The 25272-nt window shown below is 35.5% G+C and overlaps 1 protein-coding gene and 1 long non-coding RNA gene across 5 annotated transcripts in view; one reads left to right on the top strand and one right to left on the bottom strand.

Annotated features, from left to right (window-relative positions):
* Positions 1–1222: 1222 nt before the first annotated feature.
* LOC101743333 (protein scarlet) overlaps positions 1223–25272 on the bottom strand; it is a 58732-nt gene continuing 34682 nt past the window's right edge. For 2 of the 4 annotated variants that reach the window (XM_062668557.1, XM_062668556.1), the window contains exons 3-12: positions 23728–23776; positions 23202–23385; positions 15845–15997; positions 15095–15333; positions 11057–11369; positions 10100–10128; positions 8829–8934; positions 7101–7331; positions 6108–6243; positions 4724–5608 (exon numbers count right to left, since the gene is read on the bottom strand). In XM_062668557.1, the coding sequence (XP_062524541.1) occupies positions 5220–5608; positions 6108–6243; positions 7101–7331; positions 8829–8934; positions 10100–10128; positions 11057–11369; positions 15095–15333; positions 15845–15997; positions 23202–23385; positions 23728–23776 (1829 nt within the window). In that variant the 3' untranslated portion in view covers positions 4724–5219. Of the gene's footprint in view, positions 1685–4723; positions 5609–6107; positions 6244–7100; positions 7332–8828; positions 8935–10099; positions 10129–11056; positions 11370–15094; positions 15334–15844; positions 15998–23201; positions 23386–23727; positions 23777–25272 lie in introns of those variants that run through there. The other 2 variants (XM_012695731.4, XM_004932338.5) reach the window with 2 other exon arrangements.
* LOC134198875 (uncharacterized) lies at positions 2322–18921 on the top strand. The gene is made up of 4 exons (XR_009973136.1): positions 2322–2480; positions 3832–3905; positions 18227–18357; positions 18676–18921. It is a non-coding gene; the product is annotated as an uncharacterized LOC134198875 (long non-coding RNA).

The raw sequence follows: 25272 nt of genomic DNA, 5'->3' as shown, positions 1-25272 counted from the left end.
TTTAAGTTGACGTTAAACAATAAATGTATGTATAATTTTTGTGTATTTTTTGGTTAGTCATTATACATAAACACTTAACACCGGTCTATTTAAGCAATAAAAACCCCCTAAGTCAAACATAAATCTGTTTAAATCACCATGAAAATATATAGTTGAGTTTGAGAGCATGTTAAACTTATTTTGTGAATCATTAACCGGTCTTTAGAACGAATCTATTTTTAGTTATGTAGTTTCCGCTAAAGTAGCGTGGGAGGGTTTCGTAAAATGAGCAAGTTTCAACATGTCTGAATAAGGTTATATTTTTTTGGGATTTTGTATCGGGCTTCGAGTGAAGGATCGAATGTTATTTGGCGTAATGGTGGATGAAACTTAGTCGTTTTATGACACGATCCGACTCTGGAACGAACATTCTGCGGCCTTTCTTGGGTTTTATAATAAAATAAATAAATGAAACCTTAACTAGTAGGTGAGCTCACGGGGCTCAAACCTGACGACGTTGTTAACGCGAACCCTAGCAAGAGCCGTGCTTCGCAGAATCTACCACCGAATCGGAAACCCGACTCACTGAGAAGATCCGGAAAGAAATTCAGTGGGCTGTGTCTGAGGGTTAATTTACTCGTCGAGCCCTTCCTCGCAAGCGACGGGTTCGACGAGAACGATGACCGGATAGTCTCATAGTGTGCTAGTATTACAAAGAGCTTATGAACTATGCTAGTAAATGTAGATGTCGGAGACGGTCATAAGTTTGATAGCAAAACGAAGCGCAGCAGGATTCCCGAGAAGTGACAACACGATCGTAATGTCGTCGGAGCATGACTAACTTCGTGCTACGACAGAGTCTAGCCGATTGAGGCGCGCATAGACGCCATTTCATTTACCAACCAGCCTTCTTGAAAAGCGGTGCCTCCATCCTAAGAACTGTCATTCGTTTTCGTTTGCTAGCGTCAAGAGAAGATTTCTAAATTGTTTTAAGACAACAAACGTGTTTTGTGTACTCAATATTTCTCTTAACTCGATCACCCTAGCTATTTGCCCTATGATATCTGAGGATGGTCTTAATAATGCGGTTTCTCTGACATTTATATTTTTAAGTACATAATCTATTTTTTTTAATATTTTGTTTTTATTTTTTATATACATTTTTTTAAATAATAATAAAAAAAGGACAGAAAAACAAAAATACTTCTTATATTTACTTCATTCGAATAATCAAAAACCAAAATGATTTAATCACAAATTTATTAAGATTATATTATAAATCAATACATTCGTATAAAGCTTATCATTAGCATCCTTTAATAAACAGGCGTTCCTTTACTCCTTCGGACCACCATAAAAAAAGCCACCAAATTCCCTAGACAGTATAAAGAAATCAAGCATGCGCAGTTCCTCCAGAAATGGCTTTCGTCGTATCCGAACCGAGATAAGACTTCGGGGCCGGTTCTTATGCATGGCATTCCCGGGATATTGACGCAATTGATCGTAGAAATAGTATTCCACTGTAGTATAGAGATTGATTCGGTTCCATAGTAAAATCCGGATATGTATCTGAGCCAGGAGAAGTAAGGGGAAGCGCTTCCCAGGTTGAGATAGATGCCGGAAAACATAATGCCTATGAGCTCATGAGGCACAGATATTAAAGCGGCAGTTTCCAGGCTGTCGAAGGTGGCTGATAGGAATGAACCTGGAATTAATGTTAGTATTAGTTATGATTAAAAAAGTTTAAGAATTAGTCTAGTAAATTACATTATTTAAATTGGAATACGATAAATCGGCTAGATTGTAACCATGGTATAGATCACTGCTACGCGGTAATTGCTCAGTTAACCTGTGATATCTGTAAGTATTAAGTTAATCTGTGCTCATACAGTAAACAATGCTTGACATTTAGACTTTTTGGCGGGAGCGCGAGGAGTGAAGTTGTGTGATTTGTTTTATTTTGTCTATTTAGTGTTTCTTCAGGTTTAAATGTGTAATAACGGTGGATTATTATCTGTTTAATATCTGTGAAAGTGCACAAATGTGGGAAAATGAAACAAAGCCTCTGGACGTAACTTCTCGGGATCCTCCAAAAAGTCCACTAAAAAATCTCAGTAAATGACCACCATTTTACTAAGATTATATTTCATCCCATATCATGTCATTTCATCCCAATAGATTAATATCTCAAATTAATCATCTTCATTTCATTTCGTTTCACTCCATATTATCATTTTTCATAAAAATAAGAATATAAATTAAAAATAAGACATGACTTAAAGGTCTCAGTAACCAGGTCATAAAACCATTTAAAAAAATGCTTGACATTTAAAAAAAAATCGCTTTTAGGGCGTGTTTAAAGTCAGCATTGGTATTTACTACTGTTCTTCCTTGTTTTGCTTTTAAGTAACAGAGTTTGAATAACATGACGACTGTTCGGTTCGATTGAGTTTTCAACCAAATGCCAGCGGAAACACTGTAATGTATATGGCTCTCGAAAGGTATTAAAAGCCCCCTAAGGACCTTGGGATCGATTATTGTTTTTTTTATTGGTTAAAAGGGTGGACGAGCTCACAGCCCACCTGGTGTTAAGTGGTTACTGGAGCCCATAGACAACTACAACGTAAATACGGCCCCACTTTGAGATATAAGTTCTAAGATCTCAGTATAGTTACGACGGCTACCCTCCCTTCAAGCCGAAACGCATTACTGCATCACGGCAGAAAAAGGCAGGGCGCTGGTACCTACCCGCGCGGACTCACAAGAGTTCCTACCACCAGTAATTACGTAAATTATAATTATTACATTCCGCCCTCACATCAAGACGGTACGCGACCGTGCCGCCTTCATTCTAGGACGTCTCTACCCGATGTTATGCAGGCGAAGTAAAATGTCCCTTAGAAATAAGGTGACACTCTACAAAACTTGCATACGCCCCGTCATGACCTATGCAAGTGTAGTGTTCGCTCACGCGGCCCGCACTCACTTAATCCTTTCAAATTATTCAATCCCGTTTTTGCAGGATAGCCGTCGGAGCCCCGTGGTTCGTCAGAAACGTCGACCTCCATGACGACCTGAACTTAGAGTCCATCAGTAAGTATCTACAGTCGGCGTCGATGCGCCAGTTCGATAAAGCGGCACGACACGAGAACCCTCTCATCGTGGCCGCCGGTAACTACATTCCCGATCCTGCGGACAGAATGGAAAGCAGTCGACGTCGCCCAAAACACGTCATCTCGGATCCTCCCGGTCCACTAACGGTGCTTTTAGGTACTTCAAGCACCGGTCACCGTTCTCGTCGAACCCGTCGCTTGCGACGAAGGGCTCGACGAGTAAATTAACTCTCAGACACAGTCCACTGAGTTTCTCGCCGGATCTTCTCAGTGGGTTGCGTTTCCGATCCGGTGGTAGATTCTGCGAAGCACGGCTCTTGCTAGGGTTCGTGTTAGCAACGTCATCAGGTTTGAGCCCCGTGAGCTCACCTACAAACGTTAGGGTTACGCTGAAATAGCCTCTCAAGGCTCTCAGCTTAGGTAGGAAAAAAAAAAGGAGAAATTTCACTATTGGTCGTAATTTCTAACCATTAGATGAGTTAACAACCAATAAAAAAAACAGTTAACAATCAAAGAAAAATAGATTTTATCTATTTAGCCTTTGTCTTTTTATGTTCAAATTAATTACGTATTATTATTACACAGAACGGTCACAAAGAGCTGTCTATGCATTAGAAGCAGTTTCTAATTGAAAATAATCAATTTCAAAGCTTAGGAATAGAAATCGGACGATATATTTAATGATACTTACCCTTCAACCTATGCTAGCTAATTCATCTAATTTGCGATGTTGTTTCAGAGCTTGACCGTTACCCAAACATTGTAAGAACTTTATGGGCCAAAGATAGCGCATGTTAAAAAAACATGTTCAGTGTGAGTATGTATTAATATGAGATCTTAATCTTGATTGACCTTGAATCCACGAACCACATCTCGTGCTACAATAGATAGCTGTATAATCGTTTTCACATTATTAACCTATATAAACAGGCCCTCAATTACGCGAATATTTTTCAAATCATCGTAATTATTATATAATATAACAATCGTGTAATAAGTATAATTTAACCTCGACGAGGCCAATTATGGAAAAGTTTGGCTCTGTGTTCTCTGTCATTTCATGAGGTATGAATCTGTCATTTCATGAGGTATGTCTAAAAACAAGGGTAATCACCAAGTGACGTTACCTTGGTTACTTGACTAGTACATTAAAAATAGCTCAAGCAAATGGTTATTTGAACATGTGCGTGTGCGTGTGTGCGTGTGTGTTTGTGTGTGTGTGTGTGTGGGGGGGGGGGGGCGTGTGTGTGTGTGTGGGGGCGTGCGTGCGTGTGTGTGTGTGTGTGTGTGTGTGTGTGTGTGTGTGTGTGTGTGTGTGTGTGTGTGTGTGTGTGTGTGCGTGCGTGCGTGCGTGCGTGCGTGCGTGCGTGTGTGCGTTCGTGCGTGTGTGTATATACGTGTGTGTTTCTGTTTGTAATCTATATAGTTAGATACATTCCTTTCACCTGCAACATAAAATACAGGAATCTGTACTAAGCGTTCAGAAACTTACAATAAGTTAGAAAGCGCGTAAAAGGAGAATATTGTTATATACACCTATAAAAAATAGGTTATTATAGGTTTTTATTTTAAATTAATTTATAGCATTTTCATGCTACCAGAAAATGTACATGCAAAATAAAACAATAATGTAATAAGGCTCACATCAGTGAAATTTATTAATCTAGAAATTCTGTTGACATTTGATTCCAATATGAAATACATAAAACATATTTTTATCAAAATCAATTCGTAACATCGTTTGATACAATGTGAAACCAGTCATGATGAGTTTATCAGATCTCTCAATTGCCATTTTCTCACTATCTAAAACTTTCGAGCATCGAAATCACAACCTTATGGCGAAAAGCATTAAAACTAAATGTCTTTTGTCTAAAAGGGGTCTGACTTTATAATTAGAATTCAAAACACCCCGTTAGACATTGAGGTAGCGATGAAAGTCTGGTAATGATATAGAAATAAATGAAACTTAAAAATAAAAATAAAAACGCGCCGGTATTAGTTAAACCGATTTCGGAAAACGACTTCTCACCGTACAATGGTACCGAGCAAGAATAGCGCTTAGCCAGAATCAGTTTCCGAATGGTGTTTTAGGAATAATTTGATATTCAATTAAAACATTACCCATCAGTAAACGGGCGTGCCTCTACTTCTTTTTATCACCATAATAAAAGCTACAAAATGCGCTACACAATACATCGTCGCTAAACAACAACAGTTCCTCCAGAAATGAGATTCGGAGTAGCCGTATCTGTTCAAAACGTCAGGACCGGTTTTGATGCAAGGTATACCCGGGAGTTTGACGCAGTCGATGGACTCTATGGAATCCCATTGGAGGATGGATATGGATTCGATGCCATAGTAAAAGGCTGAAACAAAACGAAGCCACGAGAAATACGGGGAGACACTTCCAAGGTTGAGGTATAATCCAGAGAACATTGTCCCGATGAGGTCGAAGGGCACGGATACCAGTGCAGCGGTTTCCATTTTGTCGAAGACAGACGACAAAAAAGATCCTGAAATACAAATGTTTATAAAAAAATTTAGCTAAAAAACAATATTAACATTAAATGTTGCTGTGAAAATCGAAGTTTAACATGCCATGATAGGAGATGAAAGACTCAGTAGAAGAAGTCAGTATTAAAATCAGAACAATTAATATTCTTATAATTAAAAACCATGCAAAGAAGGAAAGAAATAAAAAAGATCGACTTACCCCTTAACCACAAAAAATATGGACGCGACGATGAAGAGAAAGAAAGAACTTTGATGAAACTTAATTGATGAAACTGAACCGCACTATAACCCAAACCCGCCCAATGAAGCCGATGATAAAGCTCGGATTGGTAATATACCATTTAGAAATGAATCCAACCAATCAATCCATAGACGCAAATATCGAAGAAATTTACCGCTTAATAAAATCTAAATCCAACTATTCAGTAATCTAATAAATTCACTTGTATTTTGAATTGAATCTACAGTATGATTGGTCAGTAACAATGATCATCTTACCGTATGCATTGGCGTAGTTAGCACAAAGAACACAGACGAAACAGAATCCTAGCCAGCCGACGAAACCGCCACGAAGCTCCGCCACAATAAATATGAGGGAACCGAACAGAACGGGCTCAATAACAGCGCGAGGTATCTGGAAAAAAATTAGGCATCCATTGAAAACAGGCTGAATGTGAATAATTCTAATCAACATATCAAAACAAGTTTATGATTTATGAGTATTGGTAGGTATTAAAACAATTTATTAGAAGATATATCAATATCAACCCAATTAAAATACTGCCTACGGTTGTTGATTAAAACCCATTTTAACCAATTAGATGACTACAGAATACTTGAAAAATTTAAAACTGGACAGAGATTTTTTATATTTGTGTTTTTGTGCCTTTTAAGGCTTCTAACAGTCCGAGAAATCTAACAATTTGATGATGACTAGGTCATTGGTTGGATGCATGGAAGTCTGCAATGTCAGAGTCATAGCTAAGCCTCCAACCTCAGAATAGGACGAACGATAATCGATTTGTCTGGCGGATAGATGTTAGTTTAACGTCCTTAATTTTTTACGTAATTGTTGCAGAGATTATACTTTATGAGGTTTTAGGGTGTAATTGTTACTATTAAATCCTATTTTTTGTTAATTGAAACGATTTAATTAATTTTTATTGATACAATCGCTTTTTTACACAGTCTAAGAAAATTAATGATATCACATTAATCAACAAAAATATTGTCATTATTATTCACAAAATATCAAATTATTCACTTATAACTTGTAAACTAATTTTTTTGCCTACCTATGTTAGTTATCTATGCTAGCTTCCCCGGACGTGTAAGGAGCTCACGAGGCTTAGCCTGGATACTATTCTAACACTAGCTTAAGCCTAGTGACATCCTGTACGGATTATATCTAGATACTTGATATTGGTTTTGATGGTCCCAAGATCTTATGCTATCAATATCAACGAAAATTAACATGTTTGACAAGCTTACCCAAAATATCATCTTCGATAAGTAGTATGGCAGCGGTGAATACAATCCACTGGCAGTCTCTCTCAGTAGTATGGGAACCTCACTGGGGAAAGTGATGAAAACGGCGTAGATGAACAAGAATATCGTCTCTGTGATGGTTAGGTACAGCAAACCTTCCACGTTCTGAATGTCACGTTGGTCAAGCTCTTTGAAGTGTCCGATGTAGGGGAAGGAAATTATGAAGCCGACAAACTGCAGAAAACAGATTATTTTAATTGCCAAATAAATATTTCTATTTTTTTCTTTGGAATTAATAGGTAGAAGAGTTTCGGAGCTTATGGATCCTTGAAATAGGGTTTCGAAGTCTCAGCTGCAATGATAAGAGTAGCATTATAATGTTAATGTTATTAACACCATTCGAACCAAGGCCCATTTATTTGGTTGCATTTTGAAAAATCTTCAAATTCTATTTATGGTAAACTAAGATGACTATTCATACTATTGAAAGTTTCTCTAAATCTAATAAACGAATTAGAAAATACGTCCTTTTTCCATCGCTTCATTTGTATTGATATTTTATAAAGATGACATCATAGCTAATAAAAATATTTCGTTAAAAATTCACATTCGATACAATAAAGACGAAAGTCGACGAATCTTGATATCTTTCAGGTCTAGTTAATATCTACGATTAATAATTAATACGATTTTCTTCCATTTTCACTAATAGTACGAGTAGATATATGATTATAACTACTTTCACGCATTATACACGCGTTTTTTGTTTTCGCCGAATATGACGGGCGTCTTCCTATACTTACACGAAAACTTAAAGACAATTCGAAACGTTTCTTCAAAAATAAAACGAAAGCAATAAAAACGGGATGAAATCGTTTAAGTAGTCTTAATTTTATGTACAATTTAGTAAGTATTAATAAGTAGTAACTAGTAATAAGTAGTAAGTAAGTAGTAATAATAATAAAAATGTTTCAAGTACCAACAACAAACACAAACAAATTTGACCTTAAATTACGCACGTCAAAGAATACAGAAGGTCAAAACTCCCTTTAAAACCAGTTTATAACGGTTTTGTATGAAACAGTTATGTAATAGCTTCGATGATCTATAATTTTCAAAGGACAATATCTTGTTAGGTAGGCCTCGCAAGACGCCGGATTTGATCTATTAAATTTGAATAGATTGTGAATCATGTTTTTAAAAATACACTTCGGCTTACGACATTTTTTTAAGGCAATGATGATTTGCTTATATCAAACTTAAACGAACTTAGGATAATATAGCTAAACAAATTATGAGAACTTATAGATTAATTAGTAGCATCAACATAACGGTGCCAAATAATTTTTTGTATTTTTTTTTTATTGGTTAGATGAGTGGACGAGCTCACAGCCCACCTGGTGATAAGTGGTTACTGGAGCCCATAGACATCTACAACGTAAATGCGCCACCCACCTTGAGATACAAGTTCTAAGGTCTCAGTATAGTTACAACGGCTACCCCACCCTTCGAACCGAAACGCATTACTGCTTCACGGCGAAAATAGGCGGGGTGGTGGTACCTACCCGTGCGGACTCCCAAGAGGTCCTACCTACTTTAGGTTTAATTTGTTAAATTTTTTCTTATAATTTAATATATAGACGGGTGAATGAATCCACGTCCATCTAGTGTCAAGTGAGTATCGGAGATTAAAAATATATGTAAATATTTATGATTATGATAGTATCTTACCATGAGCAATAAAAATTCTGCGATCCATATTGTACTATTGTGTTTCATCTGCTGAATGTTTCTCCACATCAACCAATAGAATTGGACGAAATAGTTAACTTTGACTCTGCAAGAAACCATCGGGATATTATCTGTGAGCTGTATAATTCCATACGCACCCGCGGAGAGTTTTATCGTATTTATTGCCAACTAATACTTTCCCGTAGTTATACTCACGTGGACTACACTTCGGTTCGGAAAATTGGATCAGTGGTTTGATAGAGAGATAAACACCTTCTGTTTTTAATTATTTTTTTTTATATTCTATAACTCTTGTCTAGATAATATTTTTATCCATACACATACGTACCGAATTACATTTTAATTAGTGATAAGCATTAAATTTATAATCAACATTTTCTGATAGTGCATTTCAAAAAGAACAGGTTTTTTAAAGGTTTCATTTTTAACTGAATGACCGGCTTTGATATAAAAACGTATTTGACACACATATAGTAATAGAGACTTGGTGGCATAGAATGTGGAACTTGACGTTGGATATTTTTTAAGGTTCAAATTTATTTTTTTCATAACTTAAATTCATCTTTTCGCTCGTTCATTGAACTCTTAAGCGAACGGGCCGATTTTGATGATTTTTTTGTGTGTCTGAGTGGGTCCTTGTATGGTGTAGATTGACTATTTGATATTGCGTTTTTGTGGCCCGGCGCGTTACTAATAACATATAAATCAACTGAATAATATTAGATATTGTTAGCTACTTCGAAATACAAATTTTTAAACCAAGACCACGGACATAAAGGTCGATATTCAAGCTTTGAAATCTGTCGAAATGAGATTTATTCACTATCAATATTTGAATCTTAGCGATGAAAGATAAGATAGAACCAAAATGTATTCTATATTTTATTGAAAATTTATGACCTATTAATGCAACGATAACGACTAATATTAATTAGAAGGATTGACATATAAAATGTATTCTATTGATTTATCGAAGTGCAATAAAAAATGACCTTTTTTACTTTTAAATAGAATGAAATATAATTATCGAGAATCTATTGATAGATATTGAAAAGTCTGCGACACTACTGAACAACAAAATATTAAACTTTACATTTTTTTTTATGAACATTATAGTTTTTTGTAATAGAGTGAAGAATTTAGATTGACTAATAGTGGGCGAGCACTCAGCACGCCTACTGATCGACATCAAGAAACAACAAAGTATAAGATATCTTAATTATGGGTCCGATAAAAATTAGTATACTTACAGGGTGAGATATTTCTCGAAATATTCGTTCTGAAATAAATAAAAAACATAACGATAGATAGGATGTATTAATAAGTAAAACTTATTAAACGAACGAATACAATGTTTACTTCATATATTTAGATGTTCTTACACTGCTTTTTTCCTACCTATGCTGATAGCCTTGAGAGGCTATTTCAGCTTCGCCCCAACATGTGGGTGAGCTCACGGGGCTCAAACCGGAGGTGTTGCTAACACTGGCCCTACCAAGAGCAGTGCTTCGCAAAATCTACCACCGGATCGGAAACGCGACCCGCTGAGAAGATCCGGCGAGAAATTCAGTGGGCTGTGTCTGTGGGTTAATTTACAGGCCGAGCCCTTTGTCGCAAACGACGGGTTCGACGAAGACGGTAACCGGTGCTTGTGGTACCTTTTTAGGTACCGTTAATGGTTCCGGAAGATTTTTGTAATTACATTGCTGATGAGAGTTGTTACACAGTGCGTCCTCAAGAGGCAGAATGAATGCACGTAATTTGGTTAGGCTGCTGGTGGATAATAACAGCTTAATTAATTTCACCGGCAGTCTTATTATCATCATATTGTTTTGTATAAAACAACCATTTTCACTTTGTGTTAATAATATTTTAATAATTTAGAAAAATTTATAATAAATAAATTTTACTAGAACACTAATTATTTAGAAAAATCAGTGTTCTAATTGGCTAGTTATTCAATTCTATGCAGCGATATCGAAACGAATATCTCATAAAACAATCATTGATTGGTCGCGTTAACCTAGAGATTAGTTGTCCCGACTAGTGTCCTAAAAGATTTGGGTTTGTTTCCAAGCCAGGACCAGTCCTTGTTACGGATATTTGGTATTGGGATCTGAGTGTACTTATTTACGTTTCGTGTGTGTTCCCCCAAGTTCTAGTTTAGGGCGACTTAATGAGTCACAAACACATAAAAAAAAAATTACCTTCTCATCAAGAGTTCCATTGAAGTAATCTAGTTCATCATGTACTTCAAGTTCTAGTTTGGGGCCATTTAATGTGACACAAACACATAAAAAAAAACTCACCTTCTCATCAAGAGTTCCATTAAAGTAATCGACTTCATCATGTACTTCTCCAACTCTAGCCTCAATCTCGGCAGCGATGTCCGACCGGTGATATTCGTCGCAGATCCGCCTAATTCTCTCTCGGCTCTCTGACTCTTTACCGATCTGGATTCCTAGTAGGGATACATAGTATTCGGCAGCGTTGAAACCAAGCGGACACTTGTAGTTTAACCTGGAGAAAATGCGGTCGATGAAGCTTTAACATATCGAGTGGTATATGGTGTAGATTGTTATTGAATTGGCAACGTTTGGTAACATTATGTTGCAAAGATGACATTGATTTTTACTATACAGATGCAGCAACTAAGGCTTTAATTCCATTGGATGGAGGGCTATAGATTGTGTGTGGACTGTAAAATAGTTAATTGTCACGCCATTTTATTGTATAAGTGGATTAGCGATTGGAGAACCCACGGGAACCTGTTATTAAGTGGTTAACGAAGCCCTTAGACAGGAGGCCGAATTTGAAGCCCTACTGTTCTAGTTCTTTTTTTTTTCAATATTAAAGTGGTATTTTGATTATGAGCACTATTTGTGGTGGTATGCGAAGCTCAATTTGTTTTAATTTAAAAATAAACTAAGGTGGTAAGGTCAAATGATGACACAAATACCATCCGATCTGTAAGTCTAAACCTTTCTTGAGCTATGTAAATCTAGACCTGTCGCGACAAAAAGTCCAGTAGCACATCGTACGCGCCCACAGACAACTCGAAAATATCGAAATATACAAAGAACCCGAAACTATATACAAAGAGTTCCGATTTCAAATTAAATGAGGCATAAGACGAACAAAGAATTAAACAACTATGAATATAAATAAACTTAAATATAAACTGTCCACAATTAATAATCTAACACGTTCGAGGTTTGATAATTAACACATTGTTGATTGAGCGCAGAACGTCTAATTAAAATGTAAATGCGATGTATTTTTTCTTGTTTTTTTTTTATCAATCGCGGTCTGTATTTTTCTAGTCGGTTGGTTAGCCTAAGATTTTGAACAACTCTCGTGACGGTATATAAATAAAACTGGGTATAGGTACGTCAAAAGTTTACCTTAGAGCGGAATCACGTATTTTGTATTAATACTCGTATTTATTTACACACACCATTATCTTCGTGAGAATCTGTTAAATAATAGCGTGTGCAATGTAGATAGTCGCGAAGTTTTAAAACAATTCGTAATATTTATTTATTCAACTTTATTAACAAAGGCATTATCTACTAGTCGAGTTTGAAAACATAACTCAATAAATATTATAATATCATAAATTAATTGTTATTTACATACATAAATACATATACAATATAATATTATACATTGCATAATATATACATATGTATATGATCGCATGTAATGATTTTATATTGCAGAAACAGCTTTTCGGTTCAACTTATAGAAACTTAAGCCACGTTACTAGATAATATCTAATAAAACAGCAAGAATATCTAATAGGGAGAGGTGCGAAGAATTTTTGGAACTATGGAGAAAATAAGGAAGGAAGAATTTAGGGGAAGCGAATCTAGAACGAACGCGCACGATTCCCAACCCTAACGTCCACGACGAATCCCGTCAGTTCATAGTTGCTTTATTCGCGGGTGCCTGTTATTCTGTAGAGTTGAGCCCCTGAGCTCGCCTACCCTATAGCCCTTTAGGCTACCAAGGAATAGTATAGTAACATAATGTAACTATACTGATAGTGGACGCCCGGTAGTCGAAATTCGACTATAATTAATTGAAATTATAAGCTTGTACACTATTATGATTCTATTTTCAAAGAATATTATACTTCTATAATCACAAATTTCGCCAAGACTACACTATAAAAACATATTAATAAAGACAAATAATATTATTTAATTTATTCTCAATTTGACCACAGACGTCAAGAACAAAAGTTTGACAATAAATAAGTAGTATGCATGCGTGTGTGCGTCAAATACATGGTAGTGTGTGTAATGTTTTCTTTATTGATTTATTGTATCTTTTATGCATTATTATATTCTCTATATTCTCTATAAGTGTGGGAAATTTCATACTCCTCCGTCCGCGCAATTTTCGTAAAAAGGGTTACAAAGTTTTTGCTTCCCGTATATTAACACTTATATCAAAGGTGTGTGGCGCATTTACGTTTGTAGATGTCTATGCGCTCCAGTAACCACTTAACACCAAGTGGGCTGTAAGCTCGTCCACACATCTAAAGAAGAAAAAAAAAAAAAAAAAAAGAAAGAAAAAGTCATTGTCTATGACGGAACGCGACTGATGCTCCTTCAGTCGAATTGACATCATTTATATACAAGCAAGGACCCAGTAACCCAATTCAAAACATTCAGTTCTTAATTATACTGTAATTTTTTTTTATTGCTTAGAAGGGTGGACGAGCTCACAGCCCACCTGGTGTTAAGTGGTTACTGGGGCCCATAGACATCCACAACGTAAATGCGCCACCTACCTTGAGATATAAGTTCTAAGGTCACAAGTATAGTTACAACGGCTGCCCCACCCTTGAAACCGAAACGCATTACTGCGTTTATTATAACGTGGCCTTCGCATAACTAATGCGAAGCGAAGTATAATAATGCTATAATACTAGCAAATCAATTCCGAATAAAATATCAAAGCAAAAAGACAATGTGACAGATGAAACATTATTCTAACACCGCTCAGAGAATTCTTGCATAAACATTAGACGTGTTTAAAAAACAAAAAAATTAAAACTAGGTATTCTTATTTCGTGACTATCTGATTAATTCTATATTCCTTAGAAACTTTAAATCATCGCCATCGAAAACATTTTGAATAATTAATATGTTTATTTCGTGGTTTTGAAATACATTAGACGATAAGTTGTATAGATATTACAGATAAGGTATTGTAGTCAAGCAATTAAGGAAATGTCGAATATTTCAAGTGGTCTCTTGGAAGAAAACCTGAAGTTTATTTATAAACTTACAATGGATTTTAGGAGACAGACAAATAAATGTTTTCCCAGTTAGAATTTTATCACATATATACATATATTAAATGCTAAGAACAGTAAAACTCAATTAAAACTGGCATTGAAACCTTGAAGTCTGTCAGTTTTTTTATTACTTAGATTGGTGGACGGGCTCACAGCACACCTGGTGTTAAGTGGTTACTGGAGCCCATAGACATCTACAACGTAAATGCGCCACCCACCTTGAGATATAAGTTCTAAGGTCTCAGTATAGTTACAACGACTGCCCACCCTTCAAATCGAAATGGGCAGCGTGGTGGTACCTACCAGTGCGGACTTACAAGAGGTCCTACGAGGTTGTTTAAATTTAATATCGTATTTGAGTCAGAACTCCTATGATATAATAATAGTCGACAAACTCGTCAAATTTTAATTGAGTGGTATCACGAACGGCAAAAAACAACAATATAATATAAACAATTTATATACAAATTGTTTTTAGTATTTTATATTTATTTAATAACCGGAACATACTTAAAAATTAGGGGCATTTCTTTTTTTAAACTAAACGAAACAACGATCAAAAATATGTTTTTACGATTTAAAGATATTAAAAGTACCTAGCTATTTAAGTATATATAAAAATGAATTGCTGTTTGTTAGTCTAGCTAAAACTCGAGAACGGCTGGACCGATTTGGCTAATTTTGGTTTTGAATTATTTGTGGCAGTCCAGAGATGGTTTAAAAGGTAAATAAATATGAAAATGCTCAGAATTAAATAAAAATAACAACTTTGTTTTCCCTTTGATGTGTCCCCCGTTGGACGGATTCCTTTGTTTGTTTTAAGTTTATTTTATATAAAAGATTAGGTCTTTTATTTATCGATTAACGCACTACGAAGTCTGCGGGGTCAGCTAGTTTAAACTGTGGATGTAAGGCTTAGAGGTTAAGTACTCACGATCCAAAGAACTGGTCCGCTTGTGCAATGGTTCCATGGAAGGCGGTTCGGCCGTTCGCCAAAAACACAATCTGGTGGAACATCTCGAACACTCCTGACGCCGGCTGGTGGACTGAGCATATGACTAGTTTGCCACCGATCGCCAGCTTCCTTAACCTGGACACCACGGCGCTCGCAGCCCAACTGTCCAGCCCCGTTGTTGGCTCATCGCAGAAGAGAATGGGCGGGTCGTTTAGAAGCTAAAGCCATAAATGATTATTTAGTTACTTTTTTCTACCTATACTGGTAGCGTTGAGAGCTATATCAGCGTTACCTTAGCGTGTAAGTGAGACTTCGGGACTCAAGCCGGAGGTGTTGCTAACACTGGCTCTAGCAAGAGGAGTGCTTCGCTAAATCTACCACCGAATCGGAAACGCGACCCACTGAGAAGATCCGGTGAGAAATTTTGTTTATTTTACTTTTATTGCTTAGGTGTTTGGACAAGCTCACGGCCCACATGGTGTTAAGTGGTTACCGAAGTCTATAGACATCTACAACGTAAATGTCGCAACCTTGAAATATGAGTTCTAGGATCTTAGTATAGTTACAACGTCTGCCCCGCCCTTCAAACCGAAACACATTACTGTTTCGCGGCAGAAATAGGCAGGGTCGTGGTATCTACCCGTGCGGACTCGAGGACGTCCTACCACCAGTAAAAAGATAAGATAAGTAATTGGAGATGTGGTGTATTTTCCAAAATATGTATCATACCTGTACAGCCAAAGCGACCCTCTTCCTTTCGCCTCCAGACAACGCCTTCAGCTTAGTCTTCGTGCAGCTCATAACACCAAGTTCGCCAAGCAACTGTTCGACTCTTTTGGCTCTCATTATTTTGGTTGACCGTTTGTCCATCATGAGACGCGCCTGTTGGGACCAAAAAACAGAGAAACTTAAGTCTATTGGGAAAAATACCAGCCTGCTGGGTAGAACAGTTAAGAATATTTTTTTTATTGCTTAGATGTGCGGTTTTAAGTGGTCACTGGAGTCCATAGACATCTACAACGTAAATGCGCCACCCACCCTGACATATAAGTTCTAAGATCTCAGTATAGTTACAACGGCTGCCCCACTCTTCAAACCGAAACACATTACTGCTTCACGGCAGAAATAAGCAGGGTGATGGTACCTACCCGTGTGAACTCACAAGAGGTTCTACCATCACTAAATATGTCAATGTGTTTTAAGTTTTTTTTCTGTAAGTCACGCATAAAGTGTTCACGAATGCTAACGGTTCGATGCCTGGCAACGTGTTTTGAGACATCAATAGCACATTGAGAGCCGTAGATATATTTTTGCGTTTGAACTGGTGTATTAATATGTGAAACATAATTACTCATCACTTTTAATTGTTATATGTATAATCTGATTCGCTACTGAAAGAGATTTAAAAAAAACAAACAAGCAGTGCTTTTTGTACATATTTCTTCTGTAACTACCTATTGTCATGTTACTACTTATTGTCATGTCAATGAGCAAGAATAGCTCAACAGTCAGTCTTAGTAAAATCTCCAAATAAAACACTCACTGAAGGTCTGTCAACAAGTGATAATACAGTTGAGACACACGCTAATACCATCTAACACCAGAAGGGCTGTGAGCTCGTCCACCGATCTAAGCAATTAAAAAAAAACGCTCAGAGTTCTATTGAAGTATTTTATGCTATTTTTAAGTTGATATAGCAAAAATGACGGTTTGTTTGCGAATCCGTTTGAAACACTCCACAGAATGTTTGAAATTCGTTTTAAAAAAAAAAAAACATTTACGGTTTATCCGCGCCTTTTTTTTTGTTAACAACTGACAGTCGTTCGTTTTCGTCACGAAAATCGTAACACATTCGTAACATCGGAAATTGTAAAATTTATTAAGCAGATTCGAGGTCGAACCGTAAATGTTTTTGAAAATTTCATTGACCCTCGAAATTTTCTGAAAATTCTTTGGGACTACGTTTAAGTTTTAAAGTAGGTATGTTTAGCGATTTCATTTGCACCGTGTTTGAGTATTGTTAGAAGACAACGCGTTTCTTCATAATAACTCCGATCGTGAATCTCATCAGTCAAATTTAATTTTATATTTATAAGCAATATTATACATAGAGGTAAACAGGTGGGCGTAAATAAGCATTCTTAAAAACTTGTTTAATGTTATGTTAATGTTAACTAGATGCATAACCGAAATGTCGGTTAAATATTGGCTTGAATTGGCCACGAAATAGTTTTCGAATAGAATCAAATTGAACGAATAGAATTGAATTTAAATCAATTGTTTGTGGGCAACGAGCTACTTTAGACTAAAGTATAAACCTGGAACATTCTTATTTCTTTACATAATTAGGTTTTCATTTTTCTTATATTTATGTTTATTAGCATATTCTCCACAGGATGTTCAAGTCACATCGAACATAATATGTTACAATGTCGTTAGCAATTTGAAAAAGAAGGAATTAATTAGCTCATAAAATGAAGTATAATTCAGACAAACCCGTGTTTCGGAGATTAATGTTAGATTCCTGTCGTAAAAAAGATGCAAGATAGCGCTCTCCCTTTCATTGAAAGAACCTTAATTCACACATCACTTTTTTATATTCAATCAAATCAAATTATAAACGAAGTTAAATCCGCATTCTTAAGCTAACCAAGATGTTTCAATGTTACGATCAATTAATTATTTGAATTATTATTAAATGAGGATCAAACATATTTGTGAAAATTTACACAAAAGTCGACGTTACAAAATTCGAGTTCAAATTTAATGTGGTGAGATGCTTCATATCTCTACTTTCTAATTTTAGTATTAATTAATAAATAAATAAAAATATATGTTACTAAAAATTTGTGGTCGGGTATAGTGTTCTCCCACGAAACTTTGGTGGTCAGTGTAGGTGTTTCTACATCTTACAACCACTATCAACCATTACCAAAGTCCGGAATATTGTGTTCTCGCACCAATAGCTACCACCACCTTTTGTGCCTATTTTTAACATGGTGTAATCATCAGTTTGGAGAGCAGGACAGCCGACGTACCACCAATGAAATTGGGCTACAATCCTGTCTCAAAGTCCACCTTGAATTATCCCAATTTAATTGTTGTCCACAGCAATGTTCAAACTGTGATCTCTACAGAGGCCAGATGATATGAAACTCATTTTACGACAGCAAATGGTCTGGTATGAAGGAAGATATTTCTCAGGAAGATTTCGACTTCAACTCGTCGCGGATAATTGAAAAGTAAAAGTGTTATTAATTTTTCTTTTTATTTTGTTTTATTAGCCATAGTTATATTTGCTAACATAAATGGTAGAGATAGATACGCATGTTGTATATTATTATATGTTATGCTTTGCGAAAAACCCACGCATTATTTTAGTTATCTGATAATATAAAATGCCTATAAAGTTTTAACACTATTTTAACGTTATAAATACTATTAACTTAAGTACTTAGTAATAGTAGATTAAAGCGGTTTCACATTGCTTAAATTGACATAAGACGTTTAAAAAAATTCAAATGTAATAATAAAAAATGAAAAAAATTGTGTTTTTGCAGAATTTACTTTGAACTTGATAAGTATGCTAAAGGACGTCATAAAAATTGAAATAAATGGTTTTGAATTTGCAAAATTGTTCAACTTGCATGAACATCAAAGTTGGATTATATCTTACGACTTTTCGTTTTTAATTTTCCGAAAAAAATTTACAACAGAAAAAAGATTAACCATATTTAAATTTTATTTTATTTATTGTATTGTACGAATATAATGTGAAATTAAAACATTAGAGAACACTAAAACAAGGTTCTTTTGAATTATAATGATCATAGATTTAGAAAACATATTTGTCACGGCCTGTCCTAAGCCTTTTCTGCCTACATTATAATATTTAAAACGGCTTTTGAGCAAAATTAAACCATAAAAGTGATTTTTAATTCTGTTTACGACTCGCAAAAACCAAAGATAATACCACATTGTATATAATATTATAAGGATTATCCGTTTCATGAAATGTGAAGTGTGATTTATGATAGCAGTTTATTTTAACGATACGATCGTTTCGTGATTTCACGAATATCTAACAAGTTGCGAGTGTTGTGATCATTTCATATTGGGGTCTTGTTCAATATGCGATTTTTTTTTAATCTACATCATTTTTGCTACTCTTAAACGTCAAACGTCAAAATTTTAAAATGTCAACATTTTACAGATAATAAATGCTTTCGATGCGAAGTCCGCTTTAAAAAACAGTGTTAATATACACTTGACATTGGCGAAATCTAAAAGGAAACGCATTAATCCAAAAGATAGATAGATAGTTATTATCATCAACGTGATAAGTTTAGGAAAGGAAACAATCGAAGCATTTTTAATTTATCTGTAACCCCGATTTCTTACTGGTGGTAGGACTGCCTATTTCTGTCGTAAAGCAGTAATGCGCTTCGGTTTTAAGGGCGTGGCAGCCGTTGTACTGCTAAAAACTGAGACCTTACAACTCAAGGTAGGTGGCGCATTTACGTTGTAGATGTCTATGGGCTCCGGTAATCACTTAACAACACCAGGTGGGCCGTGAGCCGGTCCACCCATTTAAGCAATAAAAAAAAAGATTTACGAGAGAAACTACTCGATTATTTATATATTTTTTCCGCTCTTAAAAACTGAGCACTTTTTTCTCTGTCAATAAATTTTTAAGAAGATTAACATTTCAACGCTAATTTCAAGTTTCGTTGAGTCTAGAAATGTGTTATCTTCTGTTATAGAATTCATAAAAAAAGAGGTTTTTGTCTTCTTCATCGCTGAATGCTTGATCAACAGTTACTATTCTTGATCGAAGGCTGAATGCGTATTTCTTGTGACGAAAATTGGATAGTTATACCACCCGCAGACTCAATGCCCAGTGGGAGGTCTAATATCTATAAACTATTCTATACGGTATGTTTATCCACTCGTATTGAGTTATATCATTTATTTGCATCAGTTAGACTTCACACAGGTAAAAAATAATTGATTCGTCATCCGATTAAATTGTTATTTGCCGTCAAACTAAAAAGCTTTTAAGTATTATTTCGTAAAATCATATTTGATTAGGAAATTATTTCGCACTAAGATAGAGAAATAGGCAGGATGCTAATCGTGCGGGTCTATATTACGCTTTACCTCTAATAAGGAATATAAAAACCACCATCTGTGCAATAAAAAAGGAACAGTTAATGGTTTTTAGGGCTATTTTATATTAGGTAGTGATCACCAAATGATTTTGTTCATAATTATTGAAGCCTCGATATTTAAATTATATATAGTTTGTCTGTCTGATCTTTTCTGTCTGTTTGACGTTTTTAAGAAGAATAAAAGTATTTGAATGAACACATCATTAATAACACTAAGTTCAATAATAACTAGACAACAAAAAATTGCTTGACAGAAACTTCTAGTCAATCGTTTCGTTTTTATCATTCATATAGTTTTTTTATTGCCTTTGTAGGTAGACGAACATACAGCCCAACCGATGGTAAGTGGTCACCGTCGCTCATGGACATCAGCAAAGCCAGGGGCAGAGCCAAGCCGCTGCCTACCGTTAAGTACTCTCCGCGAGCCTCGTTTGAAGAAGGACATGTCATAGCGCATAGATGTAAACATAGCACTGCTGTATCTTTTTCCGTGTATATTATTAATTAAAACTTCATAGTGGCTAATTGAACTGAACAAACGTTTAAATCATATTTCCAGCAGCCTGAGTTATGATTGTTAAAATATTTATTAACAACATTCATATTAATATCGACCGGTTAGTTTTTGTGTAGATTTTATTGTCTCGCGAAACCTGGTCCGTTCCGCTGCTTTATTGCTTCAAACTCAATTAAGTTCTGTACATAGCATAGTAAATTTTTTTTAAATATTGTTTTTGTTGGCGAATACATTTTGTCTATTTGTATTTTAAATTTCAATTAATAAAACAAATTAATAATTTCGTCAGGTTTTGCGAGCCGTAGACATAATTTGAAACTGAATTAACGAATTAATTTTAAGTTTTTCATTAACATTATATTGTTTGTGACGTTTCAAATATTTTACAGTTTTCGTGACCGCGATCCCGTAAAACCGTAAAAGCAATTTTAATGAAATAAAACAAACTGTTAACACGCATGCAAGAATTGGTCGTGTTGGTGAGATGCAAGGTATCGACTGCGCGATTAGTCTTCCAATCTTGGGGACAGACGAATATTTCTAATTAAACGCATCTTAAAGTAAATGTGTTCACAGAGACGGTAAAGATGAAGGAATCACAATGCTTGCTTTTTTCCTACCTATTCTAGTAAGCTCGAGGGGCTATAATATAATACTAGATTCTCCGGGTGAGTAGTTGAGCTCACGTGGTCAAACCTGACGACGTTGCTAACGCGAACCCTAGCAAGAGCAGTGCTTCATAGAATCTACCATCGGATCGCAAACGCGACCCACTGAGAAGATCCGCGGAGAAACTCAGTGGGCTGTGTCTGTGGGTTAATTTGCTCGTCGAGCCCTTTGTCGCAAGCGACAGGTTCGAAGAGAGCGATGACCGGAGTACATACTAAAATTAAAACTGAATTAAACGATTTGTATAATTATCTATGGATTAAGCACAACTATTCTACATAATATGAGCGTTTGATAGCCGTAATTACAATAAGATTGATACTTCAATTTCGGGTTTCAAATTGCGTAAAAACATTTTTATTGGGGTAACTGGGCAAACCCATTGGACGGGTTGGTGAAAGCTTCTGCCCAGGAACATTAAAGCATAGTGCCTGTCATATAAAGAAATTCTTAACGTACGAATAAGCATTTAATCATAAATTACCATTTACTTTAATTACCATTAAAGATAATCGTTTTAAATTTAACGGTAAGCCCGTTAAATTTTTCTTGTGTATATTCGAAAACATTTTTAAGTTTCAAATTGCACTAAATAGATGCACATGACATTAAGTGGTTTTTGGAATCCCTATGGGTAATAAGTATGTATATGTATTTCTATAAATCAGAATGTAAATGCCACGAACAATCTTAAAATAGGAGGGCGGATTCTTAGTTGTGCTTTGTATAATGGCTATTCCACTCTTTAAACGCATGACTGCTTCGCGGTAGAGTTACGGAGGATAGTGATACTTACCCGTGCGGACTTACTACGTCAAACATCGACAGAACGGTTTGTCTTTCTCGTTTCCGTAGCACAGGAGAAAATTCTAACACGAAGCCTTTGCCGTGCAGAAGTCAAGCTTGGACATTAGTTTCGATTTATATTAACGGTAGGCAGCGGCTTGGCTCTGCCCCTGGCATTGCTGAAGTCCATGGGCGACGGTAACCACTCACCATCAGGTGGGCCGTATGCTCGTCTGCCTACAAGGGCAATAAAAAAAAAAAAAAAAAAAAAAAAAAAAAAAAAAGATAGCATTGTCATATTTCGAAATCCATTGCATTCATATTTTGCATTCGATAACGTTTTCTCACTACCATATTTAGAGAGGAAGTTATGTAATGAATAAATTGGGTAAATTACCAAATAAATATGCATTAAAAATTATGATATATTATGATTACTAGAGGTCCCGCAGTAGTCGAAATTCGACTATATTTAATTGGAATTGTAAGTTTGTACACTATTATGATTGTATTTTGTACTTCGATAATCACAAATTTCGCCAAGACACACTATAAAAAATATTAACAAAGACAAACAATATTTAATCTCAATTTGACAACAGACGTCAAGAACAAAAGTTTGACAGTAAATAGTATGCATGCGTGTGTGCGTCAAATACATTGTATGTATTGTGTGTAATGTTTTCTTTATTGATTTAATGTATCTTTTATGCATTATTTAAAAAAAATATTAGCATTGTGCACTTCTTCTGTATATTCTCAATAAGTTTAGAAAATTTCATACTCCTCCGTTCGCGCAATTTTCGTAAAAAGGGATACAAAATTTTTGCTTCACGTATTAATATATAGATGATTTCTGGCAAACGATAATAATAATACATCATATATATCGTATCAATACATAATATAATTCATAGATAATTCACTTCATAATTAGACTCACCATGAACTCCATATGCTCAGCTACGGTGAGATCTTCGATTGCCAAGTCCTCCTGAGGCACGAAGCCTGAGATCCTGGCGATCAGGTCAGCGCCGGCTAATCTTCCATTTAGCATGAGGTAGCCTGTCAGAGCGCTCTTGTCACGACGGCTGATGGCGGCCAAGAGTGTGGTTTTTCCGGCCCCGCTAAAATGTAAAAAAGTTAATATTCAAACTGAAAGACTGTTTGCCAGACAGCGTTACCTATCTAACGCTGTTCGGATCTTTAAAAGAATTTTTGATTTTGAATATTCATATCATTTACATTTGAGAATAATCCGTTCCTAATTAGTTAACTACATAAAGAAACAAAAAATTTAAAATGGAACAAACATTACAACACTATCAAAATTCAAAGTATTCGAATTTAAAATATAAAAAAAAAGAAAAACAGAAGATTATTTCAATCTTAAGTAATAAATTCCATGAAAAAAGTTCGCATGCGAACAACTATAGTCTAAAGGTGTAACGAATGAATAAATTTTGTACCTTGAACCCATTAACGCCACCAGATTTCCGGACGAGACACTGCCGCTTACTGTTACGAAATAAACATAATATAAATTTAAAAATCTAGGATGTGGTACTATGAGAAATATTTGGACATTCGTGTTTTTTTTTTTGCTTAGATGGGTGAACGAGCTCACAGCCCACCTGGTGTTAAGTGGTTACAGACATCTACAACGTAAATGCGCCACCCACCTTGAGATAATATAAGTTCTAAGGTTTCAGTATAGTTACAACGGCTGCCCCGCCCTTCAAACCGAAACGCATTACTGTTTCACGGCAGAAATAGGCAGGGTGGTGGTACCTACCCGTGCGGACTCACAAGAGGTCCTACCACCAGTAATTACGCAAATTATGATTTTGCGGGTTTGATTTTTATTACACGATGTTATTCCTTCACCGTGGAAGTCAATCGTGAACATTTGTTGAGTACGTATTTCATTAAGGCCTTGCCTAAAAAATAATATAACGATGTCTTCGTTTAATCTAAAGTTAAGCTAATTATAGTTTAAGGCGTATAAGCGAGTTTACAGTAATACAGGATAGATGGTATCATTCGATTTCAGAAATTAGATTTAATTAATGAAAAATATAACATTTTATTAATTTATAAAATCTATGAAGTTGTAATATTTTTTAATGTATTTATTAATGAATTGAAATGCATTTCCAAGTGACTTCACAACGACGCGGATATAGTCGCCGGTACACCTAATCTAGAATAAATAAATGAAATCTCTAACATTATTCTCAAGTAAATTAAAAACTGAATTAGATTTTATTTTCAAATAAATTTTTACTCTAAACGTTGATATTTTTCACAAAAAATCTTGATATTAATCGAAAATTGAATCAACACCTAGTCGGTGTTTGACAAATTTTATTCAATTCATAAATAAATTAGCAATTTCGTTCTCTAACGCTAATGTTACGTTAAGTAGGTGTAGCTATTATATAAAACTTAATAGTTAGTCAATTTTTATAAATTATATTAAATAGTCTTATGTATATTGGATAAAAATAAAAAAGCGTCAGTGTTATTTTGCTAAGATTTTGAATTCTTATTTCCCTCACCGGAAGTTGAAAATTGATGTAGTAGAAGTTACGCAAAAAAACATGCAAAGACTCATCGCAATAGCTTCAGTGTGAAGGTTGAGACATTCTAACAGACATTATACGAAGGCTAACAAAACTTAGAAGAAGAGTTTAGATCAAAGTTTTGCTTTAGAAAACAGAACAATATATCTATCTCTTAACTTCTTAGAGACAGTGCCTTTCTATCCGATGATTTGGAAGCGAAGTAAATTGTCCCTTCGTAAAAACTTGCAACCACGTCATTCCCGGTCCACTAACGGTGCTTTTAGGTACCTCAAGCACCGGTTATCGTTCTCATCGAACCCGTCGCTTGCAACGAAGGGCTCGGCGATTAAATAAATCCACAGACACAGCCCACTGATTTTCTCGTCGGATCTTCTCAGTGGGTTGCGTTTCCAATCCGGTGGTAGATGCTGCGAAGCACTGCTCTTA

The sequence above is a fragment of the Bombyx mori genome, chromosome 5, assembly GCF_030269925.1.
Source record: "Bombyx mori chromosome 5, ASM3026992v2".
Taxonomy (NCBI): Eukaryota; Metazoa; Arthropoda; class Insecta; order Lepidoptera; family Bombycidae; genus Bombyx; species Bombyx mori.
The sequence above is the reverse complement of the archived record's forward strand: the minus strand, read 5'-3'. Positions and strand labels throughout refer to the sequence as shown.